This window comes from Opisthocomus hoazin, chromosome 2 (assembly GCF_030867145.1).
Source record: "Opisthocomus hoazin isolate bOpiHoa1 chromosome 2, bOpiHoa1.hap1, whole genome shotgun sequence".
NCBI lineage: Eukaryota > Metazoa > Chordata > Aves > Opisthocomiformes > Opisthocomidae > Opisthocomus > Opisthocomus hoazin.
Genome location: NC_134415.1, coordinates 94,706,063 through 94,718,750, shown reverse-complemented (window position 1 = coordinate 94,718,750; position 12,688 = coordinate 94,706,063). Strand labels below are relative to the sequence as shown.

Genomic DNA, 12,688 nt, shown 5'->3' with positions numbered 1-12,688 from the left:
AGTGAGCTCACACTTGTTGCTTAGTGTCTTCTACATCCATTAACATGGCTTAGCAGCTCCGCATCAGCAGACAGATAGGCAGTTCTTCACTCCTCTAGGCTTCTGACAAGGACTAGTTAAGAAGGCGGAATCCAGAGTAATATAAATTTTAATCTCTGGGGCAGCAAATACTTTGTATCTAGAGCTGCTTCTTCATAATCGATAGAATATTTACAGTAGGTGTTGAAAAAAATGGGCAGCAATAACATCAGAGTTGTTTGAGTGGCAGCTGATGGGAATGCTATTTGTTTAACTGGGATTGATACTAGCTTCCTATTGACAATGTTTACTGGATCCAGCCTCATGGATGAGTTAGATATTCAGATGCCTAAATCATGAATCACAAGAAGATGCAGACATTCTTGATCTCCAAGATAGCATTGCATACAGTAAATTTTTTGATGAAAACTCCAATGCCAGCAGGATCCCAAATGCCTTCAATAGTTAGCTGAATTTCTTTATACATCATTTTCTTGTACTTAGTCTTCAGATGAACTGATGGTTTGTGTGTTTGCATGCCCATGAGGACAGTGTTGCCTTTTCTGTAAAGGTGATTGGAGTGAGGTAATACAAGCAAGGTACTTGGTTTTAGTGTATGGAAATAGATATTACCATTTTGAGGTAGACACTAAATTAAACATGACAGTGATTTACAGCCCTGAATTCCTCTAAGGACATCCAGGTTGTGCTTTAGCTTTGGATTAGGGGGTGTTGTTTGGTTTTTTTGTTGTTTTTTTAAAAGAAACACAGAAACTCACAGCAGGGTCTGTTATACATATTTTATCCCACCAGCTAGGTCTATTGTTTTATATATACTATCCAACTCAAGAGAATGTAAGGTGTTCAAAATGGGAAAGACAAGATAAGTCTTCATCCTATGAAACTGAAAGAAAAAAAGTGAAATAAGTTTAGAATCAAAGACTTAGAGATTGTATTATTGTAACTGTAGAATTTCTAATATAGCATGCTCTGTGTTTGAAAGTAAGGGTTAAGAGAAATTTACCTGGGTAGCAGTTTATCTCAGTAACATACAAAGCTTTATAACAAAGTTAAAAGAAAAGAATAATTAAAGATTTAGAGATAAATTATATGAATTCCAGCATGAGTTTACCAGAGGTGAATTGTGGCAGAGCAGCGTAAGAGCATTCTTTGTAAAATAAACTGTGTTTACAGATAGGAGGTGTGGTAGCTTTTATCTGTCTGGTGTTGTAATAAAGCATTTGTTATGGAACTCATACTAGAAAAATATTAAAGAAACTGAAAAAGATGTTCTTTAATGCTTTAATGTTTTGTAATTGGATAAGAAATCAGCTACAGAAGTAGCAGCAAGTTGTGCTGTGTACTGAGTGTTTATACTGGAGAGGAAGAGGAGGGGAAAGATTTGGCAAGTCAGTCAATCGGAGGACATACTGCTGAAGGGTAGTCCAGTCTCTGCAGATGCTGGATCTGGTTTGAGTCTGTCCTCCTTACTTCAGCAGTAACAGCCTTCCCTTGTGCAGGGGAGGAGAGGGTAAACACCTAAGAAGTAGTCTGGGAAATTTGCTTCTACCACAGGTCTTGGTGATGTGAAGAAGCAGTAAAGGGGGCGGAATAGGAAGGTGGCTGCAAGTGCATCTCTCCTTCACAGCAGTTTCTGTGGTCTCATCTCTCCTTCTCCGTGCTGATGTGGCAGCAGCAGCCAACTTGGCTTAGTTCAGCCTGTGGACAGGAGCAAGCAGATACACTAATTACTGCCTGTTTTACTAGGGAACTGATACTGGGTTGGATAAAAGCATATATGGAGCCAGAGGGCCTCTGTTGATCAGTGAATCAAAGAGTGACTTTTAGGCAGCCATGAAGAAATAAACCTAAGAAAGATTTTTTCAATCTGTGAGCAGAAGTTGCACCTTCACGCTCCCGGTCTGACATACAGGCTTCATGGTCAGCAAAGGTGGCTGGGAGGAGTTCATGTAGTATGCTTCCTTGGAGATCTTCCCTCCTCACTCCACAAATTCAGCAAAGCTGTACTTAAGGCAGTAGGTTGCACATTTCTTTCAGTGAGTACCATGATATCTACTGCTGGCATTTCTGGCTTTTCTAGCATCATTCACCAAAGTGTTCTGGTTTTCAGAATATTTAGTAGGCTGACTGCAGATTATTTGTTTCTTCATTTCCATCCTCTGCATGGCATGCAGGTGCTGTATTACAATTATTCTTTCCCAGGTATTTCAATATCTTGGTTTAATTTTCATGATGTTTTTCACTTTTCTGAATCTTTTCTTAAAAAAAAAAATTGTTCATCCCTTCTGCATTTTAGCTTGGGTTTTGTAAACATTTTTGGTGTATGCAGTCAAAGATGTTACAAATAGGCCTGCCTCTATTGTGCATCACACTGTCTCTCAGAATCTTTTTCAGCTAAAGCTCTTGAAAAAAGTATAAAAATACTGTAATATAAAAGGCAGCTTGCAGCAGTGAAGCTAACTGATGGTCCTAGCAGAGAACATTAGGTTTAGAAGAGTGGAGAGAAACATGAACAGGATTATGAAGGGGTAAGGGCAGAGCAACAGCTTGAGATGAGGTTTACAGAGCAAAGAATCGGAATAATACATATCAAATCCCAAGACCTGACAATAGGAGAAATAGTGCAGCGTAAACAGGAGGAGCGATAAACGACAACCATCAAATTAACAAGGGAAGCAACATGACACTAAGATAAGAAAAGGGGTACTATGCTCTCTGTATAAGAGTGAAACTTTTCAATTGACGTTGATGAGTTCGGAGTGGAAGTCAGGTTGGACCAAATGGGAGAAGAGTAAGGGTGATGTGAATTCAAAGGCAAAAATACTGGTTTGTTGTTAACACCTCACAGTCTGAGGTGTGATAATTATTTACCTTAGTCCTATATTGCCAAATATACCAGTCTCTTGAGGAAGAGAGTTGTTAATTTGTGTGAAAGCTGTAAACTAGTGAAACAGAAACTAAGATGAAGTTTTCATAGTTACAGGGTGTAGTGAGTTGTGCAACTCATGAAGGAATTAAACTCACAAGTTTTGGATAACCATTATTAAAGTCTAACGCGTTCTGATAAATGAATTCTAAACAAATAATTCATAAGTAAAGATTTTTATCCTGGTTTCCTGGGTAAACAAGGCTCATAGGAGTGTGTTTGTTTGTTTTGCTTGTCAGTCTTTTCCTCTATTAGTAACTTTTGAAACTGGTAGCCAGTTTGAAACCACTTGGAAAGAAGACTAAAATTGGTGGCTGGGTGGAGGAGAGACGAAATTTGTATGCTGGAGGCAAGCAGAACATTGACGTTATATATTCATTTTGGCAACAGGCAGGTTGACAGTCCAACACATCCTTCCCGGCTACTGGCACAGCGTTGCGCTCTCTTGCTCCGCATTGTGAGGAACATGGGCAGAGAGCAGAGGCTGGGGTGTGAGAGGAGGGTTAGGGACAGATGTTGCAGCTCCTGAACAGTGAACCATGCTCCATTATTTTCTTGTTTCTGATCCTATGTTTTTCACAATCTAATTTTCTGACTTCTTTTACCTGAGAATCCCTGCAGAGCGTAGGTTTTATTTCATCTATACCATTAAGCAAGCCCAAGGGATTAAAAGATTTCTGTTCCTTTTCTAACATTTAGTAGATTTGAGAACTGAAGATATGCTTTCATCTTTAATGAAACTGCATACTATTTGAACTATTATCAGTTTGAATGTTTCCAGAATTTAATTAGCAATACATGAGCATTGCTCTGAAACACAGTCTTACTTCTGTTTGCTATTTACAGATTTACTGCTTATATGCTATAAATTTGTTCTGTAGGGATTTAATACGTTCAGTTTGTGAGCATTATTTTAACCTTAATTCTTTGTTGTCTCAGTATTTTCTTAACATATACTAAGAGATGCACCAAAATACAATGTTGAATCCATACTCTATAATAAATCAGTTGACAGGTGGGATTTTTCAGTGGCATTGATACTCATATCTCAAGTACCCTAAGTGCCATCATTACAAAATCCCTATTTACTTTCATTAGTAGAGGCTCAGGCTTTAAATTTGAAGATCCTCTGTTATCTAGTCCTACCAAATTCCAACCAGAAAATGGTAACTCTTGCCACTCTAAAGGATATGGAAATTTTGTGAAAGATCCTATTTTAATTTAATCTCAGCTGCTAGCATTAATAACTGCAAAAAAATATTTTAAGTGTTTCACTATCTGTCTAAAAATATTGTAAGCAAATAGAAGAGATCTTGGAAAATGAACAATTATAATCATGTTTGTGTGTAAATATATACACTTAGTGTGTTCATTGCGAGAGGTAGCATTGAAAAACTCATCTGTATTGCAGAGTTTTACTTGCTTGCCAAAGGCAAATTAGCAAGTATACTCAATCTAATGCTCTGAACTATATAAAATATGTATCCATCCTTAATTTGTAAAAAGGACATGAAAATGATTGGGGACTTTAATGAAAAATGTGCTATTTTTTAGCATCATTTATACCTTGAGTAATGGTTTGAAGCAGTTGTACCCTTTTGGAACATGTGCTGTCAAGGCAGAACTATTCAGGTGTTGCAAACTTTTTTTCTGTCATACAGTTTTAGTAGATACTATGGAACATCTTTCAAAACTGTAAAAGTCTAGATTATTTTTAGGAAGAGGAGTCATTGTTTTGTTTGGAAGGGTGTACATTTCCAGTATATGGAAGTCTGATTTTAATTAATTTGTCCTCAAGGCACATGTAGGTGCATGCATTACATTATGCTTTCATATCATTTTAGTTGTTCAGAAACCTCATTTTATCTCACCTGCATTCACATTTCATCTTTATAGAATCTTTGGTGTATACATTTATGAATGATTTTAATCTCACAGATTTTCAAAGCTATATCTGTACAGTTTTTGAATTCTTTTTAATATGAGTTTACCTTGTATCTCTGACTGCAGATTTGATTCTGAACAGAAGACCTGTCTTTATAGTTTTCTTTTTATATTTGTTTTGGGATTATGTGCTAAAGTGAAATGAGTAATAGCAAAGATTTAATAAAGTTTGGTTGTTACGACTGTGTGCAGGAGATTGTCTCGTATTGGGCAGATGATAGCCAAGCTGATCAAACTGCTCAGCTGTAAGAGGCTGGTAAATAGGCGTTGCATCAACTGGCAGGCCAGTTTGACCGTCTGATCAGACAGACAAGCAGTAACTGTAAAAGGGAAGCTGCCTGAATAACGTGTTTTACAATAAAAGTTTTTCAGTCCACCTTGCTATCTGCTTACCTAGGCCAAAAATTTGTCAGTAACGATTTTATGGGAGACAGTGTTGAAAACCACGGTAAAGTCTGGGTGAATGATACTCGCTGCATTCCGCTCATCATTCAGATGCTGTTCTCTCTGTAGAAGGTGATCAGCTTGGTTAAGTACAGTTTCCCCTTAGTAAATCCATGCTGGCTACTACTGAATCGCCTTCCTGCTTTTCATGTGTTTGGAAATGATTTCCAGGACGATTCATCCTATGAAAACTTGTAAATGGTGGGCAAGTATTTTTATTCATATATACGTGTGTGTGTGTACACACATGAGCTGGCTAGAGGAATAAATTAGATGATTGTTAAAAGGATGTGGGGGTCTGCTTTTGAGTGATTAAGATGTGGTAGTTATTCTTAGACATACGAGTTTGAGTTGGAGTATCCTTTTGTCAGTCAAAAATACTCATTTACAGAGAGATACTGAATATCAATGGTGTAGGGGTATACATTTATATAAAAGTATAAATTATAGTCATTATATTTAATGTGTATTACTTTTTTCTTTGAAAGAACTCCAATACATTTATATATAGAAATGATAATTTAATCTAGTAGAGTTTTACGAGATAATGTTATGTTTACTTTGTAGATCAGTATGTTTCGTTACATAATAGCTATACATTTATATTTCAAGGGAACAAAGAAAACAGATTTTATTTTTTTTAGTAGAAAAGAGTGGCAAAAAAACCCACCTACTATAATTCTCATGTAAGTTCACATCACTCCCCCTGTGTTTCAGAAGTCTCTTGGTTACAGCTTGTTAAACAACAGTGTGAAAGTGAATTGTTTGCATTTGAAAATATAGTGTATCTTCTATCAGTTAGCATTTAACCAGGTTTATTCATGATAACTCTGTTGACAGAAAACTCCCGTATAGCTCTTAGCTTGCTTGCTCGTGTGTTTGAATTTCAGAGAATTTGTTTGTTCATTTGTCTACCTGTGACAAACAGAATTACCGTATGTGCAGGGTAGTCAGCCACTTTCTATGACAGCAGATGGGCATGATGACAGCTCATGATGAAAAGCTGCCTCCTGGGGAGTTCACACTTTGGAGGAGTGAGTTCATATGACAATTTCCTGTAGTGTAATCTTTTGAGAAAGGAATGTTTCTAGGTAATGGATGCGAATTCCTCATGGATCTGTCATGCATGAAATTAATAGACTTTTTTTCTTTAAAATTTTAATAAGTAAATCCCATTTCGGTTTAAGATAATTGGGGTAAAAAAAACGGAGATGTATTTTGAAAGATTAAATCTACTATTATTTCTCTTTAGTTTCAGGCACTGCATGCTGTATCACAAATGCTGGTTTTGCTAGGAAGGAACAATATACTGAGAAATTCTTTAATATCTCTTCTACTGTCAGAAATACGTCAGTTTGCTGAGCAGCTCTTGCAAGCTTACCAGGTACTGTCTTTTCTTCTGGAGAAGGGCTAAAGAGTGGTATGGGGGAGTGTTTTGTGTGTACCTATTTGTTTCATAAAATGTAATAAATGGATCATTCTATAGAATATGCAGATTTAAGAACCCAGAAAATGCTAGCACCTAACTTTTAACAGCAGATTCAAAAAGAGATATATAAAATAAAAGATAATGTCCCTATGGACAGCAGTAAAATTATCAGACTGTTAAATAAATAGGCTGTATAGTTTTTAAGATCATGCTGTATAATTTGGAAAATATTAGAAATAATTAGTTAAAACAGTTATTGCGAAACGTACATTGTGGGCCATGCAGGCAATACAATTTAGATATCCAGCTGGACCCACAAAGAATTATGTCTATTTCTATCTCGTGAAGCTGGAAAGAAAGTTGCGTTATTTTATTTCAGAATTAGATTTCATGTTTCACGTTATAATATTAATTTGCATAATGGAAAAGTTATCCAACACTTAAAATTGTTTTTAGTTTGTTGCAATGACTAGCAAATGAAAAGCAGAATAGAATGGAGATATTTTTGGTGAAATTTATTTTTAGGTTGATTTTTTTTCCAGTAAACTACAGCATTTTTAAAAAAAGAGAGAGACAGTAAGTGGATGTTCCTTTAATGTTTGGAGAAGAGATCACAGAATCACAGAATCACAGAATAGTAGGGGTTGGAAGGGACCTCTGTGGGTCATCTAGTCCAACCCTGCTGCTGAAGCAGGGTCACCTAAAGCAGGCTGCACAGGACCTTGTCCAGGTGGGTCTTGAATATCTCCAGAGAAGGAGACTCCACAACCTCCCTGGGCAGCCTGTTCCAGTGCTCCGTCACCCTCAGAGGGAAGAAGTTCTTCCTCATGTTCAGACGGAACTTCCTGTGCCTCAGTTTGTGCCCATTGCCCCTTGTCCTGTCACTGGGCACCACTGAAAAGAGCTTGGCCCCATCCTCCTGACACCCACCCTTCAGATATTTGTAAGCATTTATAAGGTCCCCTTGCAGCCTTCTCTTCTTCAGACTGAACAAGCCCAGCTCCCTCAGCCTCTCCTCATAGGGGACATGCTCCAGTCCCCTCATCATCCTCGTAGCCCTCCGCTGGACTCTCTCCAGTAGCTCCTCATCTTTCTTGAACTGGGGAGCCCAGAACTGGACAGAGTACTCCAGATGAGGCCTCACCAGGGCAGTGTAGAAGGGAAGGAGAACCTCCCTCCTCCTGCTGGCCACACTCTTCTTGATGCACCCCAGGATTCCATTGGCTTTCTTGGCAGCCAGGGCACACTGCTGGCTCATGGTTAACCTGTCGTCCATCAGCCAGTTCTCAATCCACTTCACCGACCACTCATCCAGCCCACACTTCCTCAGCTTCCCTAGGAGGATATCATGGGAGACTGTGTTGAAAGCCTTGCTGAAGTCCGGGTAGACAACATCCACGGCTCTCCCTTCGTCTACCCAGCCAGTCATGTCATCATAGAAAGCTATTAGATTGGTCAGGCATGATTTCCCCTTGGTGAATCCATGCTGACTACTCCTGATAACCTTCTTTTCTTCCACTTGCTTGATGATGGCCTCCAGGATAAGCTGCTCCATCACCTTTCCCAGGATGGAGGTGAGGCTGACCGGCCTGTAGTTTCCTGGGTCCTCCTTCTTGCCCTTTTTGAAGATTGGAGTGACATTGGCCTTTCTCCAGTCCTCGGGCACCTTGGAGTTTCATAGATTTCTCATGTATTTGTATGTGGTGGTATGTGTTTAATGCAAGGTGTTCAGTCTCACTTGGGATTATAACTTTATTGTACACTACCCTAGAAAGCGCAATTGAAAGAAAGCATGCAGCTTTTAGTTTGGTGGAAAACAAAGTTATTGATATCTATAGGAAATATTAATTATAGGTATATCTAGTGGTGGTCCAGTTTAACAGATATTTTAAGTGTTGCTCAAGCAATCTTTATTCTTTTTCTCTCTAGGATGTGATATAGGAGTAGTTCTGACTGCTGGAGAGGGAACATGTAATTTCCAACCCAAATTTATAGTATGTTCGAATTACATTCTGAAAAGGCTTGAGAAAGATCGGTTTGGAAAGCACTAGACAATGAGCTGTGTCAGGTTTTAAGTCACTAGTAGCATACCAGTTATTGACGGCAGCCAAAAGCCAATAGACTTTAAACAAGTGCAAGGATAGGGAAGTGTGTAATTTAAAAAAAAGTTTTTTCAGTTTAAACAAGTTGCTCATTTTTAACATCATTAAATCTCACCCATTTAACAGAATTAGTCATTCCTCCTTTCGAGCAGAATTTTTGCCACTGGCAACACAGAACTCTCCAGTGCTCCACACTGATGAAAATCTTGAGTTTAGCATTACACTGTGCTGAGTTAGTCACTACAGTACTACTTAACCTTGCCAGACTGAAATTATTTTAAGTATTGCTTTTGTATTTGGTACATAAAATTTGTTTCTGAAAGAAGTTTGACTCCTTTTTGACTTCGCTTTATGTTGGGAAGAATCATCTATTTGATTTTTAAGGTCATAGTAAGAGAAATTACAAAACTGTGTAACTTGTGTTTCAGAAAATGGGAGTAAATTAGTATGCTGTGATTTTAACCATAAAAGATTCTCATTAACTATGCAAGTGATTATGTTTTTTTCTGATAGATTATTTTATTACTGGCAGTGTAATTTGTTTATTTATGGGAAGATAGTAGAAGACGATTCATATATAAATACAGAGAAGTAATTTAATCTCTGAACAATTCTTATATCGCAGCTGGTATAATAAATTGCTTAAATGCTAGTCTCACTAGGGTGGCTTGATACCCTTAGTTGATGGTACGGACCCCTGGCAAAGCTGTCCACTCTGCTTGATTCCACCCCCCTACTCCCCCTGCTGTGAAGAAACAGAAACCTTCAATTGTACTTCCTGGAGCATCTGAAGAAGGTGCGGAAAGCACCAGAAGGCGCCTGTGGAGTGGGAGACAGTTTCCAGGAGGACAGAGACTTGTACTCATTTACTGAAAAGAAAAAATACAGAATGTTTTGATCTTGTAAATTTATTCTGTTTATTATACTTCGTATACGCGGACTGAAAATGGGGACAGTAGAATGCATTTGTTACTTGACCTTTTCAGTATCAGGACCAAATCCTGTTTCAGGTTACGTCTTTGCTACCTGCAGCCCTCCACTGATCTCATTTTAATTACCTTACATTTGTGCTTGCTGCCAATCTTAGCCTTTATCAGTGCAAAGCACCGATTTTCAGACTCTCTACTACCAAGAGCCTCGAAACACCTTCCACCTTTACAAGTGAGGAAATTTATGTTTATTATTGCGCAGTGGGAAACATAGAAAGATTTTCTGACAGAACACATAGTAAGGTTCCCTTTCACTTTTTTTTTTTTTAAACAGCCATTTCTGCTCACCCAGAGAAAAAATTTAATTCTCTCATATTCAAGAATTTAGAGCCTTGTTTGCATAAGGAGAGTTCCCTGCTCTGTTTCTGCTTCCTCCCACGAAGTTGTCAGTCTGCCTTTTGCTACTGAAATGCAGTATACCCTCTCTTGTCTTTTTTTTTTTCCCTAACTGATACAGTAATTTATTTTTTTATATTTTCCTCATCCAGCATTATACGTGTTTCTTGGAAGGTTAATGCATCTTGATCAACCAACCACAAATCATGGCCCGGAATAGGTCTTTCATATGATTTTACCAAAGCTTGTGGGGCTTTCTTTTGAGTCCTTTTAAAACATTTCATGTTTAAGTGACCATCAGAAGAATAGGTGAGCTTCAGACACTTAAGTAGAGACTCCAGTGACTAATTTTACAATGACAAAGTAGTCTTCAAATGTCCACTCCCCAACACAGTGTTGGCCTTTTTCTGGGAACAGCAGAAGGTTCAAGGTGGCTGAATTTGAAGCGGCAGGAGCTCTGCGTGTATGTGTAGCTGACACTTTGTAGGACTATAAGGTTTTGCAAAGCTGCAGTTTGTGTAGCAAAAGTTCTGGTTTGCTTAGTTTGCTGTGAAGTCAAAGTTTTTAAAGTTTGTGCATTCTTGCATTTAGTCCAAATAGATGTATTGTGTTCATTTACAAAACTGTAAACATATGTTCTGTATGTGATGATTATTTCTGGAAATACTGCTTAACATAAACCTTTCTACTTATCACAGTAGGACACTAAAATCTAGTATTTCTGACAGGCTGATTTACAGACCTGCTTCTGAATGTTTCTGACTTTGTGTAGCGTTACTTTTAGTAGGCATGATTCTAAAAAGGATTAAAACAATTTTCCTTGTTTTATAATCAAAACTAACTATATGATATCAGTTAGAAATATACCAAATGACAGCTTTAAAAAAATTTTCTTCATATATTAGAATTTGCTGAAGGATAATACTTTGTATAATCAAACTTCATTAGCTGACAAATATGCTAATCCTGTGTTGTTACTTAGGCAAAACTGCTGTTAATTGCAAAGGCGTTTCATGTCTTCCACTTAAGACAATCAAATTAAAGACTGTGAACTTTAGTTATGATTAGAAGTGTGCAAATACCTGTTTTTTGCTTGGGTTTGTTGTTTGTTTCTTTTTTTGTTATTGTTGGCAAATAGGAGAAATAAAGAAATCATCTGAGGCATGTATTCAGGTTAGCTTGCAAATAACTTTTAAACATTTGGTGAAAAACAAAAAATGAAAAAATAGCTTATTCATCCAAGCAAATGAGTGTGTTTTTTTTTTTTTGTGTGTGTTTTTTTTTTTTTTAAGTTGAAGATGTTTTCCAACACTGACTTGGATTGAAAACAAATTACTTTTAATTTTTTTAAATGAATCATCTATGTATCTCAGCACTTTTATTTTAACTTGCTCATTAAGACTTGAGCTAAGCTACAAATAGCTTGTAAAACATTGCATTCCAGGATAAGCAACTTCATATTCAATCATTTTTTCAATAGGAAGTGTGCTCAGCTCAGGTTGTATAGGTTTGTGGGTATGTCTTTTGATAAATATTGAAAATTTTTTACTTTATAATTCTGACTGATTTTAGTGCGTTTGTATCTGTGTGCTCTTGGAACAAGCTTATCTGCCTGTGACCCACAGATTTAAAGAGTTATCTATGCCCCTAGCTTTACAAGTTAAAAAATTAGGTTGACTGTAGGAGAGTGTGGCTAATGAACTACACCAGAAAAGTATAGAGACTACTCTGAACATTTTTATATTGTTAACCTAGTTGGCTAAATCTGTGAATCTTAGAATACGACAAATTAATATGAAATATCTGAATAACAGAATTTTGTTTGGTATTTTGGACCAATAGTCCTACATGTTAATATAGAAAATAAAAGTAACTAAGGAGCTTGTAAAACAATATAGTTATCCTGATTTTTCACCCAGTTGAGATTAATTTTATGGTAGTAAACTCTCAAGCAAGTTAGTGGTTTGCTTTAATTCATTTAAGTACTTCATCATGTGCTTAAGGTGAAGCTCATACTTCAGCACTTCGCTGACACCAGGACAATGACTTCTGGGCAAAAGCATATTAATATAAATTCAGTTGGATCCCTTAATTTTTACTGAGGTTGGATATATACTTTTCATTTTTATCTGTAATGGGAACATTTTATGCTTCATAAATATGGTTTATAAGAATAGAGTAGTAACTGAACATTATCTTCCTATGGAATAGGAAACTTCTGATCCCCAACTGGATTCCTGCTGCAGAGCAGATACAATTTTAAGATAGTGACATTTCAGAATGATACTGTAGAAGGTGGATTATTTTTTAAATGTTGAACTCCTCTCCATGGTAGCAGATCTTCCTTTATGATAGCTGTGTCAAAGACAGAGGACCAGAAGTGGAGAGCACATATTGTTTCAGTGCCTGTTTCTAACCCCCCAGGTGTTAATTACAAGAACTCAGAAAGAAAATTAAAAAACAGAAAACAGATTTGAAA

The 12,688-nt window shown here is 37.1% G+C and overlaps 1 protein-coding gene across 1 annotated transcript in view; it reads left to right on the top strand.

The window, feature by feature from the left end:
• MEI4 (meiotic double-stranded break formation protein 4) overlaps positions 1-12,688 on the top strand; it is a 93,004-nt gene that overhangs the window by 39,451 nt on the left and 40,865 nt on the right. Inside the window, exon 4 of the mRNA XM_075444997.1 lies at positions 6,606-6,737. Within this exon, the coding sequence (XP_075301112.1) occupies positions 6,606-6,737 (132 nt within the window). The remainder of the gene's footprint in view (positions 1-6,605; positions 6,738-12,688) is intronic.